The sequence below is a fragment of the Eleutherodactylus coqui genome, chromosome 2 (genome assembly GCF_035609145.1).
Source record: "Eleutherodactylus coqui strain aEleCoq1 chromosome 2, aEleCoq1.hap1, whole genome shotgun sequence".
NCBI classification, from domain to species: domain Eukaryota; kingdom Metazoa; phylum Chordata; class Amphibia; order Anura; family Eleutherodactylidae; genus Eleutherodactylus; species Eleutherodactylus coqui.
In genome coordinates, this window is record NC_089838.1 from 68,822,132 (window position 1) to 68,848,977 (window position 26,846).

Below are 26,846 nucleotides of genomic sequence, written 5' to 3' on the forward strand. Positions count from 1 at the left end.
CAGGAAGCGGAGCTGTGCGCTCTGACCGAGGCCTGCAAATTAGCCCGGGGAGTCACTGCTAATATCTATACGGACTCCAGGTATGCGTTTGGCGTTGCGCATGACTATGGGCCGATTTGGCGCGCGCGGAGCTTCCTAACAGCTCAAGGCAGACCGATAAAGAATGGTGAGGCAGTAAGTAGTTTAATGTCAGCTATCATGCTCCCAAAGCAGGTAGCCATAATAAAGGTAAAAGCACACACCCAAGGGGACTCCTTGGAAAGCAGAGGCAATGAGAAGGCAGACGGAGCAGCTAAGGCTGCAGCCCTGCTGGACTGGAGGACACCCGTGTGCAGAGTTCAGACCAGGTCCTGCCCAGCGGAGGAGGATCCTGATCCCCCTGCCAAGGACCAGACTCCCTCTGTCCCACCACAGAAGGAGGTGGACCTACTCCCCTCAGGGCAAGAGCAGGAGCGCTGGGCAAGTGCAGGGGCAGTAAAAGGAAATGAAGGTTGGATAATGGGTTCCCGTATGTGTTTACCTGCGGCTGCCTATCCTAGTATGGCCCTTTTGGCTCATGGAAAGGTGCACGCTTCTCGTAATGCCATGGTAGCCCTGGTGGAGAAAATGTGGTACGCTCTGGGATTTGACAGGATGGCAAAGGCATATGTCAAGGCTTGTGAAATCTGTGCACTACACAACCCCGGTCAAGTAGTAAAGACCCCTCGGAAGTGCACTCCGCGACCTTTGTACCCCTTCCAGAGACTGCAGATAGATTACATCCAGCTGCCCAGGTCAGGAAGGTACGAGTATGTCCTGGTATGCGTTGACCTCTTTTCCGGGTGGGCTGAGGCCTACGCGGTCCCGAAGGCCACTGCCCAGGCCACTGCAAAAAAACTTGTGTCAGAGTTAGTGTGCAGATTTGGGGTACCAGAGACCATTGAGAGCGACCGTGGTACTCACTTCACTGGTGAGGTAATGAAGGAAGTCATGTCCGCCTTAGGAGTAGAGCAGGCGTTTCACACCCCCTATCATCCACAAAGCTCCGGAAAAGTGGAAAGACTCAATGGCACCCTCAAACTTAAGATACAGAAAGCCATGGTTGAAACAGGAAAACCTTGGCCCGAGTGCCTACCTCTGGCCCTCTACTCAGTACGGACCACGCCAAATAGGAAAACAGGACTGTCTCCTTATGAGATTCTCTTTGGCTCCGTGCCCAGGCTAGGACTGTATCACCCACAAGCTCTATCCCTGGGTCATGATAAAGTTACTTCCTTTGTGCAGGACTTATGCCAAAAGCTAAAAATAACACACGACCTAGTTTTCTCTTCTATTCCAGACCCTGATAGTTTGGAAGGATCCCACTCTCTGCAACCTGGAGATTGGGTGGTGGTAAAAAGACACGTCAGAAAGACTTTGGAACCTCGCTTTGACGGACCATACCAAGTACTGTTAACCACTCCCACCTCGGTCAAGCTAGAAGGCAAACCCACTTGGATCCATGCCTCACACTGCAAGAAAGTTCCAACGCCTCAGCACCACGAGGGGGGTGGAGAGTAAGCCCAACCCAGGGTGGGGGAGGGGGATGGCAACCTGGACACCAGCACTTTGTCTTCTTGGACTACTCTCTTTTCGGGACAATTCCTCACCAACTGTCGACGTAAGAAGAAGATGGACTGTTTGGGCGGAAGGACACCCCAACATGTGGGAATACCTTGCAAAAGACGTACTGAATATCTCCCACATGTGCATGCCCAACCTTCGGAGTGGGGAAGATATTTTACGGACTTGCTTACTGTCTATCCCCACTCCAATAAAGACACTTCGCGATATATATTCAATAGTGCATAACGATAGTGATGTGGAGGAGAGCAATGTTGTTCAGGAAAATACCTTTCTTAATGTATATGAATATTGTCCCCATTGTGATGCGGTCGAACATACACTTTGGTCAAATATGACTCGTTTCCGGGTCAGGAATGTCGCTCCGGCTGAGGTATGCTATAACTTCACGTGTAATAAAGAACATATGGGAGGTTGTGCGCAGAGAACCAGGGTGACTAGTGATTCCCAGAGACTCTGTAATCGCACAGTCGAGCAATGTAGAAAGGTACAGACTCCTATGCTTTGTAACCACACAGTCCGAAGCCCCAGCTATTTTAGGCACGTCAAATTACCATTAGGCTGGGTCCTGTCCTGCGGTAACCTGACTTACACATATATTCCAGCTAACCTGACCGGAGGTCCCTGCTCCCTAGCTAGATTAAGTATACTAATGAACCAAAAACCTAACAGCCCACAACTCACCAAAAGACAAAAGAGGGAGGTAGAAGGACTGGATAGCAACTGTGAAGGACCACCCACTCTACTTAGCTACGCAGAACATACGGCAGTTCCTTCCAGTCTTGTCACTAGGTAGTGTAGGGTCAGGGTGAGGCGACCTGGACGTGTTCACCATTAGGACTATCTCCAGGAGGGACATTGGTGTGGGTGAAGATTAGGGAGTCCCACGCCGTGCGTACCTGTGCACGCTACTAGTATTGTAACATCATACTAGAGCGAGAAGAGAGACCCCTGGTGGTAGTTTTGATCTACACGTGTACATTGACGTCATAGGATAGCCAAGGGGGGTACCTGACGAGTTTAAAAAAAAAATAGAGACCAAGTTAAACCTAGATTCGAGTCCATTTTCCTGGTCATTATGGTAAATAAACGTTGATTGGATTAATTATGTTTATTATAATTAGCAGCGGTTTATAAATTATACTAGAGACGCCTTATAGGGACTAGTCGACCAATAGGACCTACCTCGACTATGACTTTTCAAAATAGAACTGGACCCTGCGTGTGTCTTCCTGATGTCCAAAATGGGGGAATGATAGGGGCTAAAAGAAATTAATATATGTTGCTTAACAAATCCATTTGAAGATAAAGTATGAACTGCGATATTTTATGTGTGAAAGAGAACTCATGACTGTTTTGAGGAACAGACCTGTGGTTTCCTGTCTTCTTCAGCTCTACATCTGACCTAAATGGAATCAGGAAGGTCACCAGAGCAGATGTTCATAAGTTTAGCAAGAAATGGCTTGACCACAGAGTCATCAGTTCTTTAAAGAAAAATTTGTTTGTCTAAGTCATATATCACAAGTCTAAGTCAAATGTTAAGTCATAAGTTTATTGTCAAATGTGAAATCACGAGTTTTTCCCTGTTTAACCATAAGTCCCATCCTGCGAGAGGGGCTGGCTATAAAAACCAAGACGATGCAAATAATAAACTCAGAGTTCATTGCTTTAACCATATACTGTGTATGGCTCAATGCTTTGCCTCTCAAAGGAGCACTCCTACCTAGGTCAATTTGGAACCGGACAACATCACTGACCAGTCTGTTTGAACAGGCTAACCCCCGACACCTGCATGACACTCCGCAGCCACTTCTCCTGGGTTACATGCTGCCCAACCCCCCCGCACGACCCAGTGTCCACAGCGCACACCAAAGTGTCCCTGCGCAGCCTTCAGCTGCCCTCATGCCACACGCTGGCCTCATAGCCACACCACCCTCATGTCTATTTATAAGTGTGTCTGCCATGAGGAGGAACCGCAGGCACACACTGCAGAGGGTTGGCACGGCCAGGCAGCGACCCTCTTTAAAAGGGGCGATAGCCCATAATGCTGTACAGAAGCAAGGAGAAATCCAATCCTGTGCCACCTCCATCAGGAGCTGCAAACGTGGGCATAGCAATGGGGAACCCATGTGCCACACACTATTCATTCTGTCAAGGTGTCTGCATGCCCCAGTCTGACCGGGGTTTTTAATACATAGACACTGGCAGGTACAAATCCCTAATGTGAAGTCCCTGTGGACCCACAGCATGGGTGGCTCCCTGGAACCCACCGGCGGTACATAAATATATCCCATTGCAGTGCCCATCACAGCTGAGGTAACGTCAGGTTTAATGCAGGTGGGCTTCGGCCCACACTGCATGCCCCAGTCAGACTGGGGTTCTTTAGAAGTGGACACATGGAGTTACAACTCCGTGTGGACCGACAGCATGGGTGGGTGCCAGGAAGCCACCGGCGGTACATAAATACATCCCATTGCAGTGCCCAGCACAGCTAAGGTACGTCCGATTAAATGCAGGTGGTCTTCGGCCCACACTGCATTCCCCAGTCATACCGGGGTTTTTAATACATAGACACTGGCAGGTACAAATCCCTAATGTGAAGTCCCTGTGGACCCACAGCATGGGTGGCTCCCTGGAACCCACCGGCGGTACATAAATATATCCCATTGCAGTTCCCATCACAGCTGAGGTAACGTCAGGTTTAATGCAGGTGGGCTTCGGCCCACACTGCATGCCCCAGTCAGACTGGGGTTCTTTAGAAGTGGACACATGGAGTTACAACTCCGTGTGGACCGACAGCATCGGTGGGTCCCAGGAAGCCACCGGCGGTACATAAATATATCCCATTGCATTGACCATCACAGCTGAGGTAATGTCCGATTAAATGCAGGTGGTCTTCGGCCCACACTGCATGCCCCAGTCTGACTGGGGTTCTTTAGAAGTGGACACATGGAGTTACAACTCCGTGTGGACCGACAGCATGGGTGGGTCCCAGGAAGACACCGGTGGTACATAAATATATCCCATTGAATTGCCCATCACAGCTGAGGTAACGTCAGGTTTAATGCAGGTGGGCTTCGGCCCACACTGCATGCCCCAGTCAGACTGGGGTTCTTTAGAAGTGGACACATGGAGTTATAACTCCGTGTGGACCGACAGCATGGGTGGGTTCCAGGAAGACACCGGCGGTACATAAATATATCCCATTGCATTGCCCATCACAGCTGAGGTAACGTCCGATTAAATGCAGGTGGTCTTCGGCCCACACTGCATGCCCCAGTCTGACTGGGGTTCTTTAGAAGTGGACACATGGAGTTACAACTCCGTGTGGACCAACAGCATGGGTGGGTCCCAGGAAGCCACCGGCGGTACATAAATATATCCCATTGCATTGCCCAGCACAGCTGAGGTACGTCCGATTAAATGCAGGTGGTCTTCGGCCCACACTGCATTCCCCAGTCAGACCGGGGTTTTTAATACATAGACACTGGCAGGTACAAATTCCTAATGTGAAGTCCCTGTGGACCCACAGCATGGGTGGCTCCCTGGAACCCACCGGCGGTACATAAATATATCCCATTGCAGTTCCCATCACAGCTGAGGTAACGTCAGGTTTAATGCAGGTGGGCTTCGGCCCACACTGCATGCCCCAGTCAGACTGGGGTTCTTTAGAAGTGGACACATGGAGTTATAACTCCGTGTGGACCGACAGCATGGGTGGGTTCCAGGAAGACACCGGCGGTACATAAATATATCCCATTGCATTGCCCATCACAGCTGAGGTAACGTCCGATTAAATGCAGGTGGTCTTCGGCCCACACTGCATGCCCCAGTCTGACTGGGGTTCTTTAGAAGTGGACACATGGAGTTACAACTCCGTGTGGACCAACAGCATGGGTGGGTCCCAGGAAGCCACCGGCGGTACATAAATATATCCCATTGCATTGCCCAGCACAGCTGAGGTACGTCCGATTAAATGCAGGTGGTCTTCGGCCCACACTGCATTCCCCAGTCAGACCGGGGTTTTTAATACATAGACACTGGCAGGTACAAATTCCTAATGTGAAGTCCCTGTGGACCCACAGCATGGGTGGCTCCCTGGAACCCACCGGCGGTACATAAATATATCCCATTGCAGTTCCCATCACAGCTGAGGTAACGTCAGGTTTAATGCAGGTGGGCTTCGGCCCACACTGCATGCCCCAGTCAGACTGGGGTTCTTTAGAAGTGTACACATGCAGTTACAACTCCGTGTGGACCGACAGCATGGGTGGCTCCCTGGAACCCACCGGCGGTACATAAATATATCCCATTGCAGTGCCCAGCACAGCTGAGGTAACGTCAGCTTTAATGCAGGTGGGCTAAAAATTACTAGGATTACAATGTAGGCGAGGGCCAAAAAAATTGGTGTACCAACAGTACAAATGTACTTCAGAAAAATTGCCCATGCCCAACCAAGAGGGCGGGTGAAACCCATTAATCGCTTTGGTTAATGTGGCTTAATTTGTAACTAGGCCTGTAGGCAGCCCAGTTAAAATAAAAAGTGGTTCAGGTGCAAGTTTCAACACTTTATTGAATTGAGAATTGAAACGTATAAGCATTGTTTACAAAAGTTATATGACCGAGCCTTGTGGGCCTAAGAAAAATTGCCCGTTCGGCGTGATTACGTGAGGTTTCAGGAGGAGGAGCAGGAGGAGGAGGATGAATATAATACATAGATTGATGAAGCTAAAAGGTCCCCATTTTTTATGGTGATAGAGAACGATGCTTCCATCCGCGGGTGCAGCCTACGTATAGTTTAGGTATCGCTGCTGTCCGCTGGTGGAGAAGAGAACTCTGGGGAAATCCAGGCTTTGTTTATCTTGATGAGTGTAAGCCTGTCGGCACTGTCGGTTGACAGGCGGGTACGCTTATCCGTAATGATTCCCCCAGCCGCACTAAACACCCTCTCTGAGAAGACGCTAGCCGCAGGACAAGCAAGCACCTCCAGGGCATACAGCGCGAGTTCAGGCCACGAATCCAGCTTCGACACCCAGTAGTTGTAGGGGGCAGAGGCGTCACGGAGGATGGTCGTGCGATCGGCTACGTACTCCCTCACCATCCTTTTACAGTGCTCCTGCCGACTCAGCCTTGACTGGGGAGCAGTGACACAGTCTTGCTGGGGAGCCATAAAGCTGTCAAAGGCCTTGGATAGTGTTCCCCTGCCTGTGCATGTACATGCTGCCTGATCTCCGCACCTCCCCTGCTACCTGGCCCTCGGAACTGCGCCTTCTGCCACTAGCGCTGTCGGATGGGAATTTTACCATCAGTTTGTCCGCCAGGGTCCTGTGGTATAGCATCACTCTCGAACCCCTTTCCTTTTCGGGTATGAGAGTGGAAAGGTTCTCCTTATACCGTGGGTCGAGTAGTGTGTACACCCAGTAATCCGTAGTGGCCAGAATGCGTGTAACGCGAGGGTCACGAGAAAGGCATCCTAACATGAAGTCAGCCATGTGTGCCAGGGTACCTGTACGCAACACATGGCTGTCCTCACTAGGAAGATCACTTTCAGGATCCTCCTCCTCCTCCTCCTCAGGCCATACACGCTGAAAGGATGACAGGCAAGCAGCATGGGTACCCTCAGCAGTGGGCCAAGCTGTCTCTTCCCCCTCCTCCTCATGCTCCTCCCCCTCCTCCTCATGCTCCTCCCCCTCCTCCTCCTCCTCAACGCGCTGAGATATAGACATGAGGGTGCTCTGACTATCCAGCAACATACTGTTTTCCCCCGCCTCCGTATCCGAGCGCAAAGCGTCTGCCTTTATGCTTTGCAGGGAACTTCTCAAGAGGCATAGCAGAGGAATGGTGACGCTAATGATTGCAGCATCGCCGCTCACCACCTGGGTAGACTCCTCAAAGTTTCCAAGGACCTGGCAGATGTCTGCCAACCAGGCCCACTCTTCTGTAAAGAATTGAGGAGGCTGACTCCCACTACGCCGCCCATGTTGGAGTTGGTTTTCCACTATAGCTCTACGCTGCTCATAGAGCCTGGCCAACATGTGGAGCATAGAGTTCCACCGTGTGGGCACGTCGTACAGCAGTCGGTGCACTGGCAGATTAAACCGATGTTGCAGGGTGCGCAGGGTGGCAGCGTCCGTCTTGGACTTGCGGAAATGTGCGCTGAGCCGGCACACCTTTCCGAGCAGGTCTGACAAGCGTGGGTAGCTTTTCAGAAAGCACTGAACCACCAAATTAAAGACGTGGGCCAGGCATGGCACATGCGTGAGGCTGCCGAGCTGCAGAGCCGCCACCAGGTTACGGCCGTTGTCACACACGACCATGCCCGGTTGGAGGCTCAGCGGCGAAAGCCAGCGGTCGGTCTGCTCTGTCAGACCCTGCAGCAGTTCGTGGGCCATGTGCCTCTTCTCTCCTAAGCTGAGTAGTTTCAGCACGGCCTGCTGACGCTTGGCCACCGCTGTGCTGCCACGCCACGTGACACCGACTGCTGGCGACGTGCTGCTGCTGACACATCTTGATTGCGAGACAGAGATTGCGTAGGAGGAGGAGGAGGGTGGTTTAGTGGAGGAAGCATACACCGCCGCAGATACCAGCACCGAGCTGGGGCCCGCAATTCTGGGGGTGGGTAGGACGTGAGCGGTCCCAGGCTCTGACTCTGTCCAAGCCTCCACTAAATTCACCCAATGTGCCGTCAGGGAGATATAGTGGCCCTGCCCGCCTGTGCTTGTCCACGTGTCCGTTGTTAAGTGGACCTTGGCAGTAACCGCATTGGTGAGGGCATGTACAATGTTGCGGGAGACGTGGTCGTGCAGGGCTGGGACGGCACATCGGGAAAAGTAGTGGCGACTGGGAACCGAGTAGCGCGGGGCCGCCGCCATCATGTTTTTTCAAGCCTCCGTTTCCACAAGCCTATACGGCAGCATCTCCAGGCTGATCAATTTGGCTATGTGCACGTTTAACGCTTGAGCGTGCGGGTGCGTGGCTGCGTACTTGCGCTTGCGCTCAAACACTTGCGCTAGCAACGGCTGGATGGTGCGCTGAGAGACATTGCTGAATGGGGCCGAGGACAGCGGAGGTGAGGGTGTGGGTGCAGGCCGGGAGACGGTAGTGCCTGTGTCCTGAGAGGGGGGTTGGATCTCAGTGGCAGGTTGGGGCACAGGGGGAGAGGCAGTGGTGCAAACCGGAGGCGATGAACAGCCTTCGTCCCACCTTGTGGGGTGCTTGGCCATCATATGTCTGCGCATGCTGGTGGTGGAGGCTCCACGGCTGATCTTTGCGCGACAAAGGTTGCACACCACAGTTCGTCGGTCGTCTGCACTCTCAGTGAAAAACTGCCACACCTTTGAGCACCTCGGCCTCTGCAGGGTGACATGGCGCGAGGGGGCGCTTTGGGAAACAGTTGGTGGATTATTCGGTCTGGCCCTGCCTCTACCCCTGGCCACCGCACTTCCTCTTCCAACCTGTCCTGCTGCTGCACTTGCCTCCCCCTCTGAAGACCTGTCCTCAGTAGGCTTAGCAAACCAGGTAGGGTCAGTCACCTCATCGTCCTGCTGCTCTTCCTCTGAATCCTCTGTGCGCTCATCCCTCGGACTTACTGCAATTACTACTACCTGAGTGATAGACAACTGTGTCTCATCGTCGTCCTCCTCCTCACCCACTGTAAGCTCTTGAGACAGTTGCCGGAAGTCCCCAGCCTCATCCCCCGGACCCCGGGAACTTTCCAAAGGTTGGGCATCGGTCACGACAAACTCCTCCGGTGGGAGAGGAACCATTGCTGCCCATTCTGGGCAGGGGCCCGAGAACAGTTCCTGGGAGTCTGCCTGCTCCTCAGAATGTGTCATTGTAATGGAGTGAGGAGACTTGTAGGAAGGAGGAGCAGCAGCCAGAAGATTCAGAGTTGCAGCAGTGGACGGCGTAGAACTCTGGGTGGTCGATAGATTGCTGGATGCACTTTCTGCCATCCACGACAGGACCTGCTCACACTGCTCATTTTCTAATAAAGGTCTACCGCGTGGACCCATTAATTGTGAGATTAAACTGGGGACGCCAGAAACGTGCCTCTCTCCTAATCCCGCAGCAGTCGGCTGCGATACACCTGGATCAGGAGCTCGGCCTGTGCCCACACCCTGATTTGGGCCTCCGCGTCCTCGCCTGCGTCCACGTCCTCTAGACCTACCCCTACCCCTCAGCATGGTGTATTACCAGTAGTGAGGAAACAGAACGCTGTAATTAAATGGTTGGAGGCTGACTTCGCTTACGGAACGCACAGCAGAGCCAGGAAAGAATTTTGCGCAAGCCTGTAGTGAGACGTAGGTGCGTATGACTGAGCTAGTGGAATTCACAGCACAGAAGCAGTCAAGTGTCCAAAGGCCACTAGTAGGCCTTAAGTATTTTGCTTCTATTTTTTTAAAGGCTGAGCTGAGACAGCAGACAGATACTGTAGGCCGCGTATATATATATACTGTTTCGCTCTGGACGGGATGACGGCGGTGATGTAACGGGCAACGCAGAGCCAGGAAACAATTTTGCGCAAGCCTGCTGTAACACTTAGCTGCGTAATAATTAGGACTACTACCCCCAGCAGAGACGCAGTACACTCAAGATGGTCACAGGCAGCCCAAAGATAGTATTTTTCCCAAATTTGTTTGAAAAAGCCCACTGCCTATATAGACAGTATATCTCTTTCACCTTTCCCACTGTCCCTGCCTCACCAGTACTGGCCCTATACTATGTAAAATTACTGCAGACTGTTTCCCTCTGGACGGGATGACGGCGGTGATGTAATGGGCAACGCAGAGCCAGGAAACAATTTTGCGCAAGCCTGCTGTAACACTTAGCCGCATATTAATTAGGACTTCTACCCCCAGCAGAGACGCAGTACACTCAAGACGGTCACAGGCAGCCCAAAGATAGTATTTTTCCCAAATTTGTTTGAAAAAGCCCACTGCCTATATAGACAGTATATCTCTTTCACCTTTCCCACTGTCCCTGCCTCACCAGTACTGGCCCTATACTATGTAAAATTACAGCAGACTGTTTCCCTCTGGATGGGATGACGGCGGTGATGTAACGGGCAACGCAGAGCCAGGAAACAATTTTGCGCAAGCCTGCTGTAACACTTAGCTGCGTGATAATTAGGACTACTACCCCCAGCAGAGACGCAGTACACTCAAGACGGTCACAGGCAGCCCAAAGATAGTATTATTCCCAAATTTGTTTGAAAAAGCCCACTGCCTATATAGACAGTATATCTCTTTCACCTTTCCCACTGTCCCTGCCTCACCAGTACTGGCCCTATACTCTGTACAATGACTGCAGACTGAGGACACAATGCTCTGCACGCCCGATATACAAAAAAAAAAAAAAAAGTGCAACACTGCTCGCAGCAGCCTCAACAGTACTGCACACGGTCAGATGTGGCCCTAAGAAGGACCGTTGGGGTTCTTCAAGCCTAAAATAACTCCTAACGCTCTCCCTATAGCAGCAGCAGCATCAGCAGCACTGTCCCTGATCTATGTCAGAATGCATCTGTGGCGAGCCGCGGGAGGGGCAGATTTTAATACTCGGGTGTCACCTGATCTCCCCAGCCACTCACTGCAGGGGGGTGGTATAGGGCTGGAACGTCGCAGGAGGAAGTTGTAATGCCTTCCATGTCTTTCTATTGGCCAGAAAAGCACGCTAATGTCTCAGAGATGAAAGTGAAAGTAACCGGAACATCGCGTGGTGCTCGTCTCGAGTAACAAGCATCTCAAACACCCTAATACTCAAATGAGCATCAAGCTCGGACGAGTACGTTTGCTCATCTCTAATTATTATCCATTGCATAATCAGTAACCGCATACCGCAGCCCCCCGTGACTTCTCCATGCTCTTGGCTACCTTTGGAAGCAAGGAGCAGGAAGATTTTAAATTTCGTGGGCAATCCTTGACTTTTGCTGACGGGCGCATGCACCAAAGCTGGGGTAAGGTCCACAGATAAAGATCCCATCAGGGGACCAATCCGGGATACGATCCTTAAGGAGAGATGAAATCCAATAGATAACAGTGATCATGTGATTGAGAACTGCATACAGCTCGGTGCAGGGGAATTTTAAATTTACTGGTGTATGTGCAGAAGCCCGCAGCAGGTGCAAATCAGTGCGGGACATCATGGAGGATAGGGGGGAATATTTTGACCTCCCCTCATGGATTGGATCCATGAGGGGAGGTGAAACTTAAACTTTATTAAACTTTTTTTTTCACTTTTCCATGATCGCCGTGATCCCCGGTGACACCTACTGCCTCCTGGCTACCTTCATTAGCCAGGGGATTTCAAATTTGCCAGGGCTCCCAGCCTTCTGAGCATCCATTGGATAGCGACAATTGTATTGCCGGATGCTGGTGGGGGGGCTCCCTGTGGCACCCCCATGACAGTTCCAGGTTGTCAGTTGCCTCCAGGAACTGACAGCATGGAGCTGTCATATCTACAGCCCATGTGGCTTTAATCCCCAGAGGATTAAAGGATTAAAGCCCATTTAGCTAGGATGTAAAAAGGCAATGGGGTGGTCATTGAGGGGTTAAGCACATTTTCTTGCTATGATTTACGTAAAACTGCACTAAAACACAGGTGTGAACACACCCAAAGAATTGAAGCAGGTGGAGACTATGGGCGACATTAATGAAAGCTTTTGTACCAGATACTTATGTTAAAAAATAGCAGTTTTGTGCAAAAATGTATGTAAAAATTAGTGCCTTTAACTTTTTTTCTGCCCTCGACACTTTTTTAAGTGGGTGGGACTTGTTGGAAAGGGGCATGCCTGCTCTTGACCTATACTTTTATTTATAATTTATGCCAGAAATTGACATAAATGATAGCAGAAATGTTCGCCAGGTTGAAACTGTCGTACATTTCAGTGCAGGCGCATGGAGGTGGCAAGATACACCTAATATATGAAGAGACGTGTGCCTCTTCATGTATTATGTGCATTCACCACTGGGGGAAATTCTATTAAGACTAATAAAATATCAAATACTAATTGTATTAAAATTACAGTCCTATTAAATTTCCCCCTTTGCCTACAGCTTCATTGTACCAGATTTGAGATACATAGATGTAGTAAACATTACCTTAACATTTAAGTCTTATGATAACGTCAATGTGCTACAATGCTGTAAATCGAGTTATCACAATGCTGCAGTCATGTTAACAATTGCTACATCTGTACATATTAGACTCCGTTCACACCATCTTCCCTTATATGCCAAAACAATGTCCTCTGGCATATACAGTATCTGGCCAGCAATGGTCAGCATTTTTTTTTACTGCATTTCAATACAATGTCATCCTGCAAAAAAACATCAAAAGTATGAAGTTCAGAAACAAAGTAATGGTTACTAAATAAAACTGCTCAATTTGAAGCAGGATTAAGAAAGACAATACAGTGGAAATCTCAGTGGATATTTTATTAATGAACAAGCAAATAAATCTTGGTAAATGATTGTATCCCAGCTACACGTACAAGATAGAAAACTGTTGTGATGTGATCTACGTTGTTCCATTTCTACTCGGTAGCACCAGTAGCATCTCGATTACCAGTGAAATCAATACTCCTGGCTACAGCGTATATATGTCTTGGGAGACCGTAGCGCTCTTGTCAACACCTGTTCTAATAGTGACAGTCAGTGGCGTCTCCTTCTAATTATCAGCTAGCTTTCTCCCTTCGTCTTCCTTCCTCTGCACTTTATTTCCATACATCATCCCATGACTGGTGCATGACTTTCCTCATTATCATCAAGATTTGAACATTTCCTCAGCTCAGTCTCAGCTTCATACCTTCACGTAGGAGTATTGAAGGATTACAAAGTTTTAACAATTTGCTAGAAGTTTACAGAACTTTAAAAGATACAAAATAATATAAATTGTGGAAACTGTAGATGTCATAGCTGCACGATGACATATACAATGTATCCAGTAAGTGACTGTTGATAGTTATGTTGTGTAGTAAGTGCACCAGAGACCATAAAGGTTCTGCATTTTACTATATAAACATTTTTTTTTAGTCTTTAATGGCAGTTTAGCTGCTTAACATTAATTCTTGGGAGCGGAGGTTGAGGCATAAGAGAGATTCATTCCTTACCATTTATGGCCAAAAGATGAGTTTAATTGTTGTGATTAATGGAAGCAGAGTAAAGCCAGCCAAGAATAGCCATCCTGTGTATGGAGCTGTGTTTCTTCTCTGGACACTAATTCACTATTTCTTTACTGGAATATGGAAAAGTGAGGAGAATCGCAAGAAACTACAGAACGAAGCATTACTACACATTGTAAGTATCATTTATGGAGTGATGCCTTACAATGATATAAGGGAAACACATCTTTAGGCAGTTTAAGTTATTGTATGTTTGCTAAAATCATGTTTTCATTTGTTGTATCCATTAATGTTTGTATATTTATCGTGTTTTGTTTATGTATTCAGCTGTTTTATATCACATTTTACAGTGTCAAGGTACATATGACACTAGTAAATAAGTTATGATAATAATATAACTTGTCACTAGTTAAAATCTAGTTATTGTATACGTAACTATAAAGAAAACTGTCCCATTATACAGATATAATAGGGTTGAGTTTGTAAGAGTAGTAAATAACTAAACAACTACAGAACAACTTGTGGTGTGTTCACAGAATGCTGGCTGTCCTTAAATAACATCAGGAGTAGACTTGTTATCCTCTGCAAGTGCCTATATATATATATATATATATATATATATATATATATATATATATATACTCTCTCTCTCTCTTTCTATATAGATAGATAGATAGATCTTATATATATATATATATATATATATATATATATATATATATATATTCTAAATTGTCCAGTATGATATGATGCTTGTAGTTCACTTTTATTGCAGTGATGCAAACAGTTTCAGAATGTGTAAAGTAAATGACACTCTGTAAATAATCTTAGAACATTAAGATGAATAGTATTATATATCCCACTCCGAAATTATGTTCTGCAAGGACAGATAAAAAAATAACTGAATTTCAACAGCGAATGCTATTGGTGCATGTACAGTACAGTATATTGGGTGTGTGAAACATATTGGGCATAAGGGTAGCCACTTTGATTCTATTCAAAGGCAATAGAGGAGGCCCAGATATACTATATATATATATAGAAGGTAGCGTTGAATGAAATCAGTCAAATACAGTACTGTGCTATTTACATATTGAATATCCTAAGGCCAAGTGTTGCAATGATATGAGAAGATGATGAAAGTCCAGCACTTCTTCATATAATTAAAACCTCCAGCTTTATTGACTTCAATATAAAATAAAGTTACAATAAAATGTAAGTAGCAGCTTACATGTTCCGGACAGTTCCGTCTTTACTCAAAACTCTGCTGCATGTAGTATCACAAGGCTACGTAAAGTGGTTTCCCAGTCCTATAATATTGATCTATAGGATCAATATCAGATCAGCAGGGGTCCACCACCCAGGATCCCTATAGATCATGTGATGTAAATATATACACACCAAACATGTTATACACCAGCCACGATGCTAGCAACTAGCGCCAAGAGCACTTGCCCTGAGTTTTGTACCAGTTGCCCAGGTTTCTTGGTGCTAGAACTCTTCCCTTCTGCCAGTGTCCCATAGCTCCTTAGCTATCTATAGAGCCTATTATGAGATGTATACATCCCCCTTCCCTTTATTTGGAAATTATATACCCGCTAGGCTAAACATGTTACAGCATAATAATGGTGATCGTTGTCGGCTCAATGGCCATGTGGCTCATAGCTATAAGATATCTATGTTTACAAAATACATTACAGTAATAAAGTTAACGGTAAGAATCGACCCAACTGCATTAGCAAATTACAGCAATTTATTAAAAAATTCCAACAAAAGATTTCAATGGGAAAACATTTATCAGTTCATGTTATTTTTACTGTGTGGTATAGTGGCAACTAATGGGATACTTGTTAATGTGATTTGTTTCGCTCATAATCCATCATTTAATATCTGCAGGTCTTGCTGTCTGCTGTGCGGTTACTGTAGTTTTTATTGGGCCTGTTACAAAGGCAATCAATAAAGTGAAACATTTTATATATTAAGGGACATTGCCAGCTCAACTAAAAGGATCATGGCTGAACCATGGGCTATTACCCAGATACTATCATATACAATTTCTATAGCATGCTGACACTTTTTCAAAAAGGCCATGAATTTTACAAGTCGGGGTGAAGACTCCAGCTCCACCATGGAGAATCATAAAGCAATAAACAAAGTGACATTCTATTGCTAAGGAATGCTGTTCAGGACTATAAACTCTAAGGCTGGGCTCACGCAAGGCTGTGAGATATACGTGTGCGGCACACAGTCAGTACCGCTCATCATCATGTACTAGTTCCTGGCATGCATACTCGTGTAATACGTGCTAAGATAGGGCATGCTGTAATTTTTCTAAATAAAAATTTTTCTTGCACGCAGGTTTAGCTCGAGTCATGTGAGCAGAAACATGTCTGCCTATGGCAGATTAGTAAAGCATATTAAGCATGCAAGAGCCGCCTGCAGAATATGCAGTACCGACACGATCTTGTGAGCCATGCCTTATATGCGTTTTATGCATTTTTCCAATTATCATCATACCATGTTTCCCCTGAAAATAAGACCCTGTCTTTTATATTAATTTTTGCCCCGTAAGAGGCACTAGGTGTTATTTTTGGTGAATGTCTTATTTTGCTTACCCAGCAACCATGGTCTATGTCTCTCCCGCTGCTCTACGAAGTTCCATAGCTCCACCACATGTCCTGCACTCCTCAGCCACCGACAGAACATCACTTTCTGGCCGACACATTCATAAATCCTGCCTCCAGGTAGCAATGGCTCTGATTGGTTCAGCGAGTACTGCTCTCAGCCAATCACTGCAGCACTCACTGAACCAATGCGAAGACTCTGAATGGTTTACTAAGCGCTCCTGTGAGCTAACTACAGCTATCGCGTTGGTTCACGGAGCGCTTGATTGATTGGCTGAGAGCAATGCTCGCTAAAACAATAAGAGCCATCGCTTCCTGGAGGAGGGATTTATGAACCCCGCAACCAGGAAGTGATCATCTGTCAGCGGCTGAGGAGTGTAGGATGCACGACAGAGCTACGGAACTTCATAGAGCAGTGGGAGGGACCCAGACCGCGGCTGCTAGGTAGTGTTTTCATATACATATATTTTTTTAATGTAGTCTAGCTAGGGCTTATTTTCGAGATAGGGCTTAGATTGCAAGCCTCCCTAAAATAGCCAAAAATCTGGGTATGTCTTATTTACAGGGAAGCACGTTATTAAATCCTTGCCTCATTGCAAAGATAATAACTAGAGATGAGCGAACACCAAAATGTTCGGGTGTTCGTTATTCGGAACGAACTTCCCGTGATGCTCGAGGGTTCGTTTCGAACAACGAACCCCATTGAAGTCAATGGGCGACCAGAACATTTTTGTATTTCGCCGATGCTCGCTAAGGTTTTCATGTGTGAAAATCTGGGCAATTCAGGAAAGTGATGGGAATGACACAGTGACGGATAGGGCAGGCGAGGGGCTACATGGTGGGCTGCATCTCAAGTTCACAGGTCCCACTATTAAGCCACAATAGCGGCAAGAGTGCCCCCCCCCCACTGTCAGCATAAAGATCGTCCTCCTCTGGCACAGCTGTAACAGCTGTAGCAGAGAAGAACGATGTTTGCCCATTGAATTCAATGGAGCGGCAATACAGCATGTTCCACTGAATGCAATGGGCTGCCGGCGATCGCAGGATGAATGGTCGGAAAGGGGTTAAATATATAACCCCTTTCCTGCAATTCATCCAGAAATGTGTTACACTAAAAATATATACCGGCGTATAAGGCGACCGGGCGTATAAGACGACCCCCCAACTGTCACCTTATACGCCGGCAATACAGTGGAGCAAAGAATAAAAAGCATTACTTACGTTTTTAGATGATCTGCGGCGCTCCTGCAGGCTGTCACTCCCTCCTAATCCACGGCAGACAAGCTTTCTCTATGAAAGACTTTAAATCCCTGCCTCCAGGAAGACACGTGCCTTCAGCCAATCACAGCCAATGACAATGATGTCATTGAATGGCTGTGATAGGCTGTGTTTCTGGAGGCGGGGATTTCAAGCCTTGAAATCCCCGCCTCCAGAAACACAGCCAATCACAGCCATTCAATGACATCATTGTCATTGGCTGTGATTGGCTGAAGGCACGTGTGCTTCTGGAGGCAGGGATTTAAAGTCTTTCGTGGAGAAAGCAATACTCTGCCGTGGACCAGGAGGGAGTGACAGCCTGCAGGAGCGCCGCAGATCATCTAAAAACGTAAGTAATGATTTTTATTCTTTGCTCCACTGTATTACCGGCGTATAAGGTGACAGTTGGGGGGTCGTCTTATACGCCCTGTCGCCTTATACGCCGGTATATATTTTTAGTGTAACACATTTCTGGATGAATTGCAGGAAAGGGGTTATATATTTAACCCCTTTCCGACCATTCATCCTGCGATCGCCGGCAGCCCATTGCATTCAGTGGAACATGCTGTATTGCCGCTCCATTGAATTCAATGGGCAAACATCGTTCTTCTCTGCTACAGCTGTTACAGCTGTGCCAGAGAAGAAGGATTTGTCTTCTATATGTTCTCAATGGGGTCAGCGCTGCTGCCGCTGGCCCCATTGAGCGCATATAGAATGCATCCATAGCGAGCAGCGGGAGGGGCAGATTTCAATACTCGGGTGACACCTTATCTCCCCAGCCACTCACAGCAGGGGGGTGGTATAGGGCTTAAACGTTGCAGGGGGAAGTTGTAATGCCTTCCCTGTCTTTATATTGGCCAAAAAAAAGCGCTAACGTCTCAGGGAAGAAAGTTTAATTTACCAGAACACCGCATGGTGTTCGTTACGAATAACGAACATCCCGAACACCCTAATATTCGCACGAATATCAAGCTCGGACGAACGCGTTCGCTCATCTCTAATAATAACCTTTCATTAACAGTCTGGCGCCTCCTAGTATTGCTGCTGCTACCTGCTTTGTTGTCCATCTGTGTGATGCCGTTCCGGTAGTCAAACATGCGCGGTCATTCCTGTAGTTTTTGCCTTATGAACATAGTGATGCTCCTCTTGTGAATACACCGTGGTAAGATCAGATTAATCCTTCTTAGGCAAGCAATTTTCAAGTACAATGGATATTGAGCAAGCACAGGAGACATCTGAAGCTATCACGTGTAGACGTTCCCTCATCCCCAGTGAGGTTTACTTCAGAACTGGCTGAAATGGAGGGATATCATTTTCACACAGCGCATGCTGCTGCATTCGTAGGAGAAAGACTACAGCAGTGACCACACATGCTCGACCATCAGACTGGGATCAAATACATGGATGGGCAAAGCGGGCAGCACCAGTAATACCAGGGAGCCTCAGGCTTATGATAAAAGATTTGCAATGGTTTTAATCAGTGTTAAATGCTACAATGTCTAAAATACTATTTTCTACTTAAAGGAGATGTCCCGCGCCGAAACGGGTTTTTTTTTTTTTAAACCCCCCCCCCGTTCGGCGCGAGACAACCCCGATGCAGGGGTTAAAAAACCCACCCGCACAGCGCTTACCTGAATCCCGGCGGTCCGGCGTCTTCATACTCACCTGCTGAAGATGGCCGCCGGGATCCTCTGCCTTCGTGGACCGCAGCTCTTCTGTGCGGTCCACTGCCGATTCCAGCCTCCTGATTGGCTGGAATCGGCACGTGACGGGGCGGAGCTACACGGAGCCGCTCTCTGGCACGAGCGGCTCCATAGAAGACTACAGAAGACCCGGACTGCGCAAGCGCGGCTAATTTGGCCATCGGAGGCCGAAAATTAGTCGGCACCATGGGAACGAGGACGCTAGCAACGGAGCAGGTAAGTATAAAACTTTTTATAACTTCTGTATGGCTCATAATTAATGCACAATGTACATTACAAAGTGCATTATTATGGCCATACAGAAGTGTATAACCCCACTTGCTGCCTCGGGACATCTCCTTTAATACAAGGGGTTGTCCTACTTCTAGCTATTGCTGACCTATACTTAGGAGAAGTCATCAATAGCAGAATGAGCTGTGGTTCGCCTCCCAGGACCTCTGGTGAGTGGCTGTTTCCCTCGGCCTCTGTCTTTGTGTTCAGAGCTGTTTTGCTGCCGGCAGCAGACAGTGGATCAGATTGGTACAGCAGTTCAATAGAAGTGAATGGAACTTTTTGCAATATCCAACCAGGCCACTGCACAATCTATGGAGCTGTCTGTATATTGCTTGCATCACTTGCCATATCCTTCGATTTCTTGGACCCCTGCCCACCAAGGTAAAATTCTGGCTGTGCCCTTAGCTATCCTCTCTTACTTTGGCTTCCAGCAGTACAATAGAGCTGCTAATAATTCCCTTGTCCTCTAATGATAATGAGTCTACACAGTAAAGCTGTCAAGTGAGCTGCAGAAAAGCAAGCAATGTCAGCCTCCTGTGTGTGCTCCAGCGACTAATGGGAAATAATAATAATAATCTTTATTTATATAGCACCAACATATTTTGCAGCACATTACAATTCAGAGGAAACATAGTCAAAATCAGACATTACAGACAGTAATAAATGAATAAACACTGTGAACAATAGGGGTGAGGGCCATGCTCACAAAAGACTTCAATCCATAATTACACTAAATGGGAAACACTGACATGGAAAAGGATTTGGGGATTTTAGTCAACTGTAAGTTTACCTGTAGCAACCAGTATCAGGCAGCTGCTGCCAAGCCAAATAGGATCATGGGGTGCATCAGAAGAGGTCTAGGGGCACATGACTAGAACATTGTTCTTCCTCTTTACAAGTCACTGGTCAGACGACACATGGAATATTGTGGACAGTTTTGGGCATCGGTACTCAAGTAGGACATATCAGAGCTTGAGCGAGCACAAAGTGGGGCAACTAAAGATATAAATGAAATGGGCGGACTACAATACCCAGAGAGATTATCAAAATTGGGGTTTGGTTTAGAAAAAAAGACGGCCGAGGGGCAACCTAATAACTATGCATAAATATATCAGGGGACAATACAGAGATCTCTCCCATCATCTATTTATACCCAGGACTGTGACTGTAACAAGGGGGCGCCCTCTACGTTTAGGGAAGAGAAGGTTTCTACACCAACATAGAAGGAGGTTCTTTACTGTAAGAGCAGTGAGACTATAGAACTCTCCTGTCTGAGAACCTGGTGATGGTGAACGTCTTGTTAGTGTTACAATATTACAGGTTATAGTTACTAATTAATTATGAAGAGTTGTTGATCCAGGAATTATTCTGATTGCCAGATTGGAGTTGGGAAGGAATTTTTGTATCCCTTACATGGGGAAAATTGACTTATACTTCCTTTCTTTTTCTTTTTTTTTTTTTTTTCCTTTCTCTGGATCAACATTGGGGGAGTAATAGGCTGAACTGGATGGACATATATTTTTTAGGGCTAACATATTATGTTACTAAGCATATGCGAGATAGATTGCAAAAGTTAACCCGCACTACAGAGGACTGTAAACTTCCGTCGTATAAAAAATGTATTTAAAGCTATGCGTTTCAGCACCTCCATGTGCCTTTTATAAGCTTAAAATAGCTTTAAATAAATTGTTTTATATGATGGAAGTTTACAGTCCTCCGTAGCACGGGTTAACTTTTGCAATCTCGGATATTCTACAACGAGCTTCTAGTGACCCAGGTCAGCTTGCTAATCCTGGACACCTTTTCACTACCAAGTGGACAGCAGATTGAAGGAAACTTCTATACGCCAACATGGACATTGGGTGCTGGAGGGTTTTCGCGTTACAGGGTTAACTCTTCAAGCACCAGGTGAGATTGCATTCACCTTCCATATTCTCTTTATGAAGATTCTATCTATATATATAAAGATGAAAGCCCTCACTGACTGACTGACTCACTCACTGACTCACTCACTCACTGACTGACTTGCTACTAATTCTCCAACTTCCCGATGTCGTAGAAACATGACATTTGGCACAAGCATAGATTATGTCATAAATAGGAAAAGCTAATGAGTCCCAACTCGATTATTCAATTCTAAGTGCAAAAGAATTAGCGTCCAAATTTTACGTAGAGAATCTAATTCTCCAGCTTCCTGATGTCATAGAAACTTGAAATTTCGCACAGGCATTGATTATGTCATGAATAGGAAAAATTTATGGGTCCCAACTCGATTATTTAATTCTAAGCGCAAAAGAATTAGCGTCCAAATTTTATGTACGGAATCTAATTCTTTCACTTCCCGATGTCATAGAAACTTGAAATTTGCTACGAGCATTGATTATGTCATAAATAGGAAAAGTTAATGGGTCCCAACTCGATTATTCAATTCTAGCGCAAAAGACCTAGCGTCCAAATTTACGTACGCAATCTAATTCTCTCACTTCCCGATGTCAAAGAAACATAAAATTTGGCACGAGAATTGATTATGCCATAAATAGGAAAAGTTAATGGGTCCCAACTCGATTATTCAATTCTAGCGCAAAAGACCTAGCGTCCAAATTTACGTACGTAATCTAATTCTCTCACTTCCCGATGTCAAAGAAACATAAAATTTGGCACGAGAATTGATTATGCCATAAATAGGAAAAGTTAATGGGTCCCAACTCGATTATTCAATTCTGAGTGCAAAAGAATTAGCGTCCAAATTTTACGTACGTAATCTAATCCTCTCACTTGAAATTTGGCACGGGCATTGATTATGTCATAAATAGGAAAAGTTAATGGGTCCCAACTCGATTATTCAATTCTAAGCGCAAAAGAATTAGCTTCCAAATTTTATGTACAGAATCTAATTCTCTCACTTCCCGATGTCATTTTGTATAAAGGAAACGTCGCATGGTTACCTCCACGTGGTGTTTCATGGGTAACGCAAAGAACCATGCAAAATGGTGAACATATTTTTTTCCTCAGTATCTCTAAAGTAACCGCGACTTCATAAGAGTTTCCGTGTGAACACCAGATAAACACCAGTACCAAATTAACTCGGGTGAAGCCGGGTATATCAGCTAGTAATTATATAAGGCTCATTCTGATTTGATTCATTTTTGACATGTTACTAAGCAGTGACGCAAAAGGTACAAGTGCTTGCTCTGTACAATGGTCCAGATATCTTATATATAATTAGGGTAGTATATTTAAAGCTGTATGACCCGATCATCAGCCAATATCTGGTGCATTATGAAGTGTATTAGGGTGTATGAAGGGGGTAATGTTGGATAAAGGAGATCAGGTTCTGAAGAAGAGTGTAGAGGTGGGGTAATTGAAGAATGTCATCTTAGTTACTTCATCAATCGGACATCTCATTCATCTCCAAGATGTTTCTATTATTTTAAATTTATTTTAATATTATATATAATGTTTACCTTTGTCCTCTGATTTGTAAAAACTTATAAAATCAAAAGGCAGAGCGCTTCCATGGATAGTAAACCCAAACCATGAGAAAATTTTGGAACAAGAAGCTTGCTCACCTTAATAAGTTGTGTTGTGTGCAAAAGAACTGGAATCCATATTCTTGGGTATGCAGCAATCATCATGAAAAAACACAACTGCTGTGTCAGCCAGAGATGAGATGTATGCACAGATAAGCAGTGATGCAAACCCCTAGGATGGAGAATTAGAGTTCCGATATCCACATGAAATCCAATAATAATAAGTCCGATTTTATTGACATCAAAGTAGATGTATTTTGGAGCGAATTGCCCCTTTCTCCATTGTAGACCATGTCTATGATTAAGAAATGAGCATTTCAGTCTAATTTTCCATCCAGGGGGGAGCGCAACACTGCTTATTTATGTGTAATAAAAACCAGACTTTTTTGCGTAGACTCCTATTTATTAGTTTTCATCATTATAACAGAATGGCAGCAGCAATGCAGTCCTAAGTTCTTGCTCACGACCTGAAGGTTGTGGTTTCAGTCCCTGCTTGGTTCAGGTAGCTGGCTCAGGGTTGACTCAGCCTTCCATGCTTCCGAGGTTGGTAAAATGAGTAGTGCTGCAGAATAAGTTGGCGCTATACAAATAAAGATTATTATTATAAATATACTGTCTACAGGAAAGAGATCTAACGTGTATACAGATGACTTGTTGTCAAAATCCAGTTTTATTCGGGGAGGTGTTATGCATTTATTAGGGGCTGTTGACATCTTGTTTCTGTGTATGTCCCTGGATTCTGTCCTGTGGTTATTTCTGAGTCCATGAAAACTGGATTCAGAAGCAGAGCTAGGACAGAACCATGTCCTTCCATTGCTCGAACCCTGGTTAAACGGAGACCTTACTAGTCTCTATTTGAGCTGTTGAAAACTATGGTTCCATTCTGTGGTTCCGTCTGAATCCGTAACCCTGGGATGGAATCTGGTGATATACACAGAAGTGAGATGTGAACGGCCTCTTAGTATGTACTATGGTTCTTCCCTAGAGTAATCAATACATTCTGAAATCCACAGCTCCAAGGAGAAGGAGTACATCATTTTGTCCTAGGACTACTGAAAGAGTCACTGACGTAGGACATAAAAGCATGAACGATGGGAAAGAAGCTTTTCATGGCCCAAAAAAGAGGGGAAACACGGGCAGTATGTTTGGGCATTGGAATGATTATCTGCTCCGTGTTGATCTTTTTTCTACTGGGAGTTACTGTGCTGCCTAAATATATAAGAAGGTATGGTATCTGTAATCTATTTGTTTAACATTAAGACTTAAAATCTTATTTTCATTATTAATATACAATAAATACTTAACAAGATTATGATGGTCATATATTAACACATACTGTATTTCAATGATCTGCAGTTCTAAGCTTGCATTATTATGTACACCAGAGTACATACTATTGCCATCTTTGAAACATTTCACAATTTAATACATAAATCAATGGGAAAAATACTTACTCTAATGACATCTCTGCTACATCTGGATAAATGAAGCAGTAGTGTATTGCTCATTTTGAGTAAGGTCGGTGACACGCAAGCATATTCCATCCACATTTCTGCTTCTGCAGTTAGGACAAGTGTTCTGGACTGACAGCGGATATCCTGACCCGAACTCCAAGGAGTCTATGATGCTCGGAGTTCACATCAGGAGACCAGAGGTCAGTCCAGGACACTCATTCACATTATAGACGCATAAATGTAGCCTTTATAAACTTATGTGTTACTGGCCTTAAAGGTTTCTTCACACGGGTGTATGCGCAACTACACTCGCTGTGAACACTATTAATGACCTATCCTCAGGATAGGTCATCAATAGTTGTTTGGCTGGGGTCTGTTGCTAGGGATCCTGACCGATCAGCTGTGCGGGAGCATGCTGTCAGCGCCGCAATAACAGAGGTCGGAGCAGAAGTCTTCAGGCCGACCTCCCATGTAGTGGCCGGCACTTGTCATTGCAGGCATGGCTCCCGTTGATTTCAATGGGAGTCGTGCCTACACTTATATGCGCTGGCCACTACAGGGGAGGTCAGCAGGGAGGTTTTCGCTCCGACCTCTGTTATTGCCGCGCTGATAACATGGGCCCGCCTAGCTGATTGGTTGGGGTCCCAAGTGGTGGACCCCAGCCGATCAACTACTGATGACCTATCCTGATGATAGGTCATCGATAGTATTTATGCCTGGAAAACCCCTTTAACTACTTGCGAGAAAGATAGGGCAAGTCCTGTCTTTTCTCGGGCATAGTATTAATGCCCTTGAATCCTGATAGTGAAAACGAAGCCATGAAATCAAGCATTGTTTCTTCCCGTTACGCGGCTGTGATTTTCACAGCCGCATAATGCGACAAAATCACATCCCTCTGTTTAAGCCCTAAACAAAAATAAAAGTAGTCGTATGCGTATTAAGAGCAAGTTCACACAGTGTGTGTATTGGAAAATTCCCCAGATGTACAAAATGGGGCAGATTTGCTAGTAGGCAGGTTTCACACGGGCAACAAAATCGTGCAATTTATCAGTGCTACAAATCGCATGTATGTGCAGCCCATGCTTTCTAATGGGTTCTTTCACATTAGAGATGTTTTGAAGGCTGCTACATTGCGAAAACATAAAATTGTAGCATGCTCTATACAGCTGCGATATGCAATGTTTTGCAGCCCATGTTTCCCTATGGAGCCTTCCTTTGTGCTGCATCGCATCACACAAAAATGCGTTTTTCCTGCAATGCGATGCAACTTTTACAGTAGGAAATCCTCCTGCAAAAAGCCCTAAAATAAAAAACTCTTCTGCATAAAAAAAACAAAACAATACATCACCTAACAGGCCCTGTCCTCTCCGCCATGCGTCTCCTTCTGCAGCTCTGGCAGACTTGCTTGTAATTTTCAGTCAGCGCTTTCTAGTTTGGAGGTTCAAAATCCCTGCCTCCAGGAAGCTCGTTATGATTGGTTCTCGAGCACCATGGCTCAGCCAATCACAGCCAGTGCTCGATGAACCAATCACAGCCATTCAATGTGATGGCGGTGATTGGTTCATCAAGTGCTATAGTCATTGGCTGAGCTGTTGCGCTGGAGAACCAATGACAACCAGCACTTCCTAGAGGCAGGGATTTTGAACCTCCAAACCAGAAAGCGCTGACTGAAAACTACAAACATGTCTGCCAGAGCTGTAGAGGAGACGCGCAGCGGAGAGGACAGCAAGACCTTCTTATACAACATCAGTGAATGCCACCATCTCTCTTGGCTGAATCTGCTGAAATCCCCAGATACACCAAAATTTTGTGCAAAGCATTTCCAGAAGAGTGGAGGCAACAGTAGTTGCAAAAACTGTGCCCAACTCTGTATTACTGCTCATAGTTTTGGAATGGATCAGAGGCGTAACTTGAAGCTCCCGGGCTCCAATGCAAAACTTATAACAGGCCCCCCAACTATAATGCGTTATGCATAGTACTGGGTTCCTTATATGGAGAAGAGAGGCCTTATGGGCCCCCTAAGGGTCCTGGGCCCGGGTGCAACCACATCCCCTGCATGCATAGTTACGCCCCTGAATGGGATGTTCAACAAGCTCAAAAACAGTAGTTGTGATGCTCAGAAATCCACATAGTACTTTTGGATCCATTACTCATTATACTAATCATCCCAAGAACTCAACACGTAGAACTATTTCATGGAGTCCTTTTCTCATGCAGTTACCAATTCTAGTTTGCATTTAGAGTTTTTTTAATCGATTACACAACACCAATAAACTAATGCA

At 45.9% G+C, this 26,846-nt stretch overlaps 2 protein-coding genes across 2 annotated transcripts in view; one reads left to right on the forward strand and one right to left on the reverse strand.

Moving 5' to 3' along the window:
• Positions 1-26,846, reverse strand: part of KCNIP1 (potassium voltage-gated channel interacting protein 1) — a 342,826-nt gene that overhangs the window by 216,371 nt on the left and 99,609 nt on the right. The gene's annotated exons all lie outside the window — the stretch shown is intronic.
• KCNMB1 (potassium calcium-activated channel subfamily M regulatory beta subunit 1) overlaps positions 13,763-26,846 on the forward strand; it is a 43,162-nt gene continuing 30,078 nt past the window's right edge. Inside the window, exons 1-2 of the mRNA XM_066591090.1 lie at positions 13,763-13,898; positions 24,124-24,335. Of these exons, the coding sequence (XP_066447187.1) occupies positions 24,202-24,335 (134 nt within the window). The 5' untranslated portion in view covers positions 13,763-13,898; positions 24,124-24,201. The remainder of the gene's footprint in view (positions 13,899-24,123; positions 24,336-26,846) is intronic.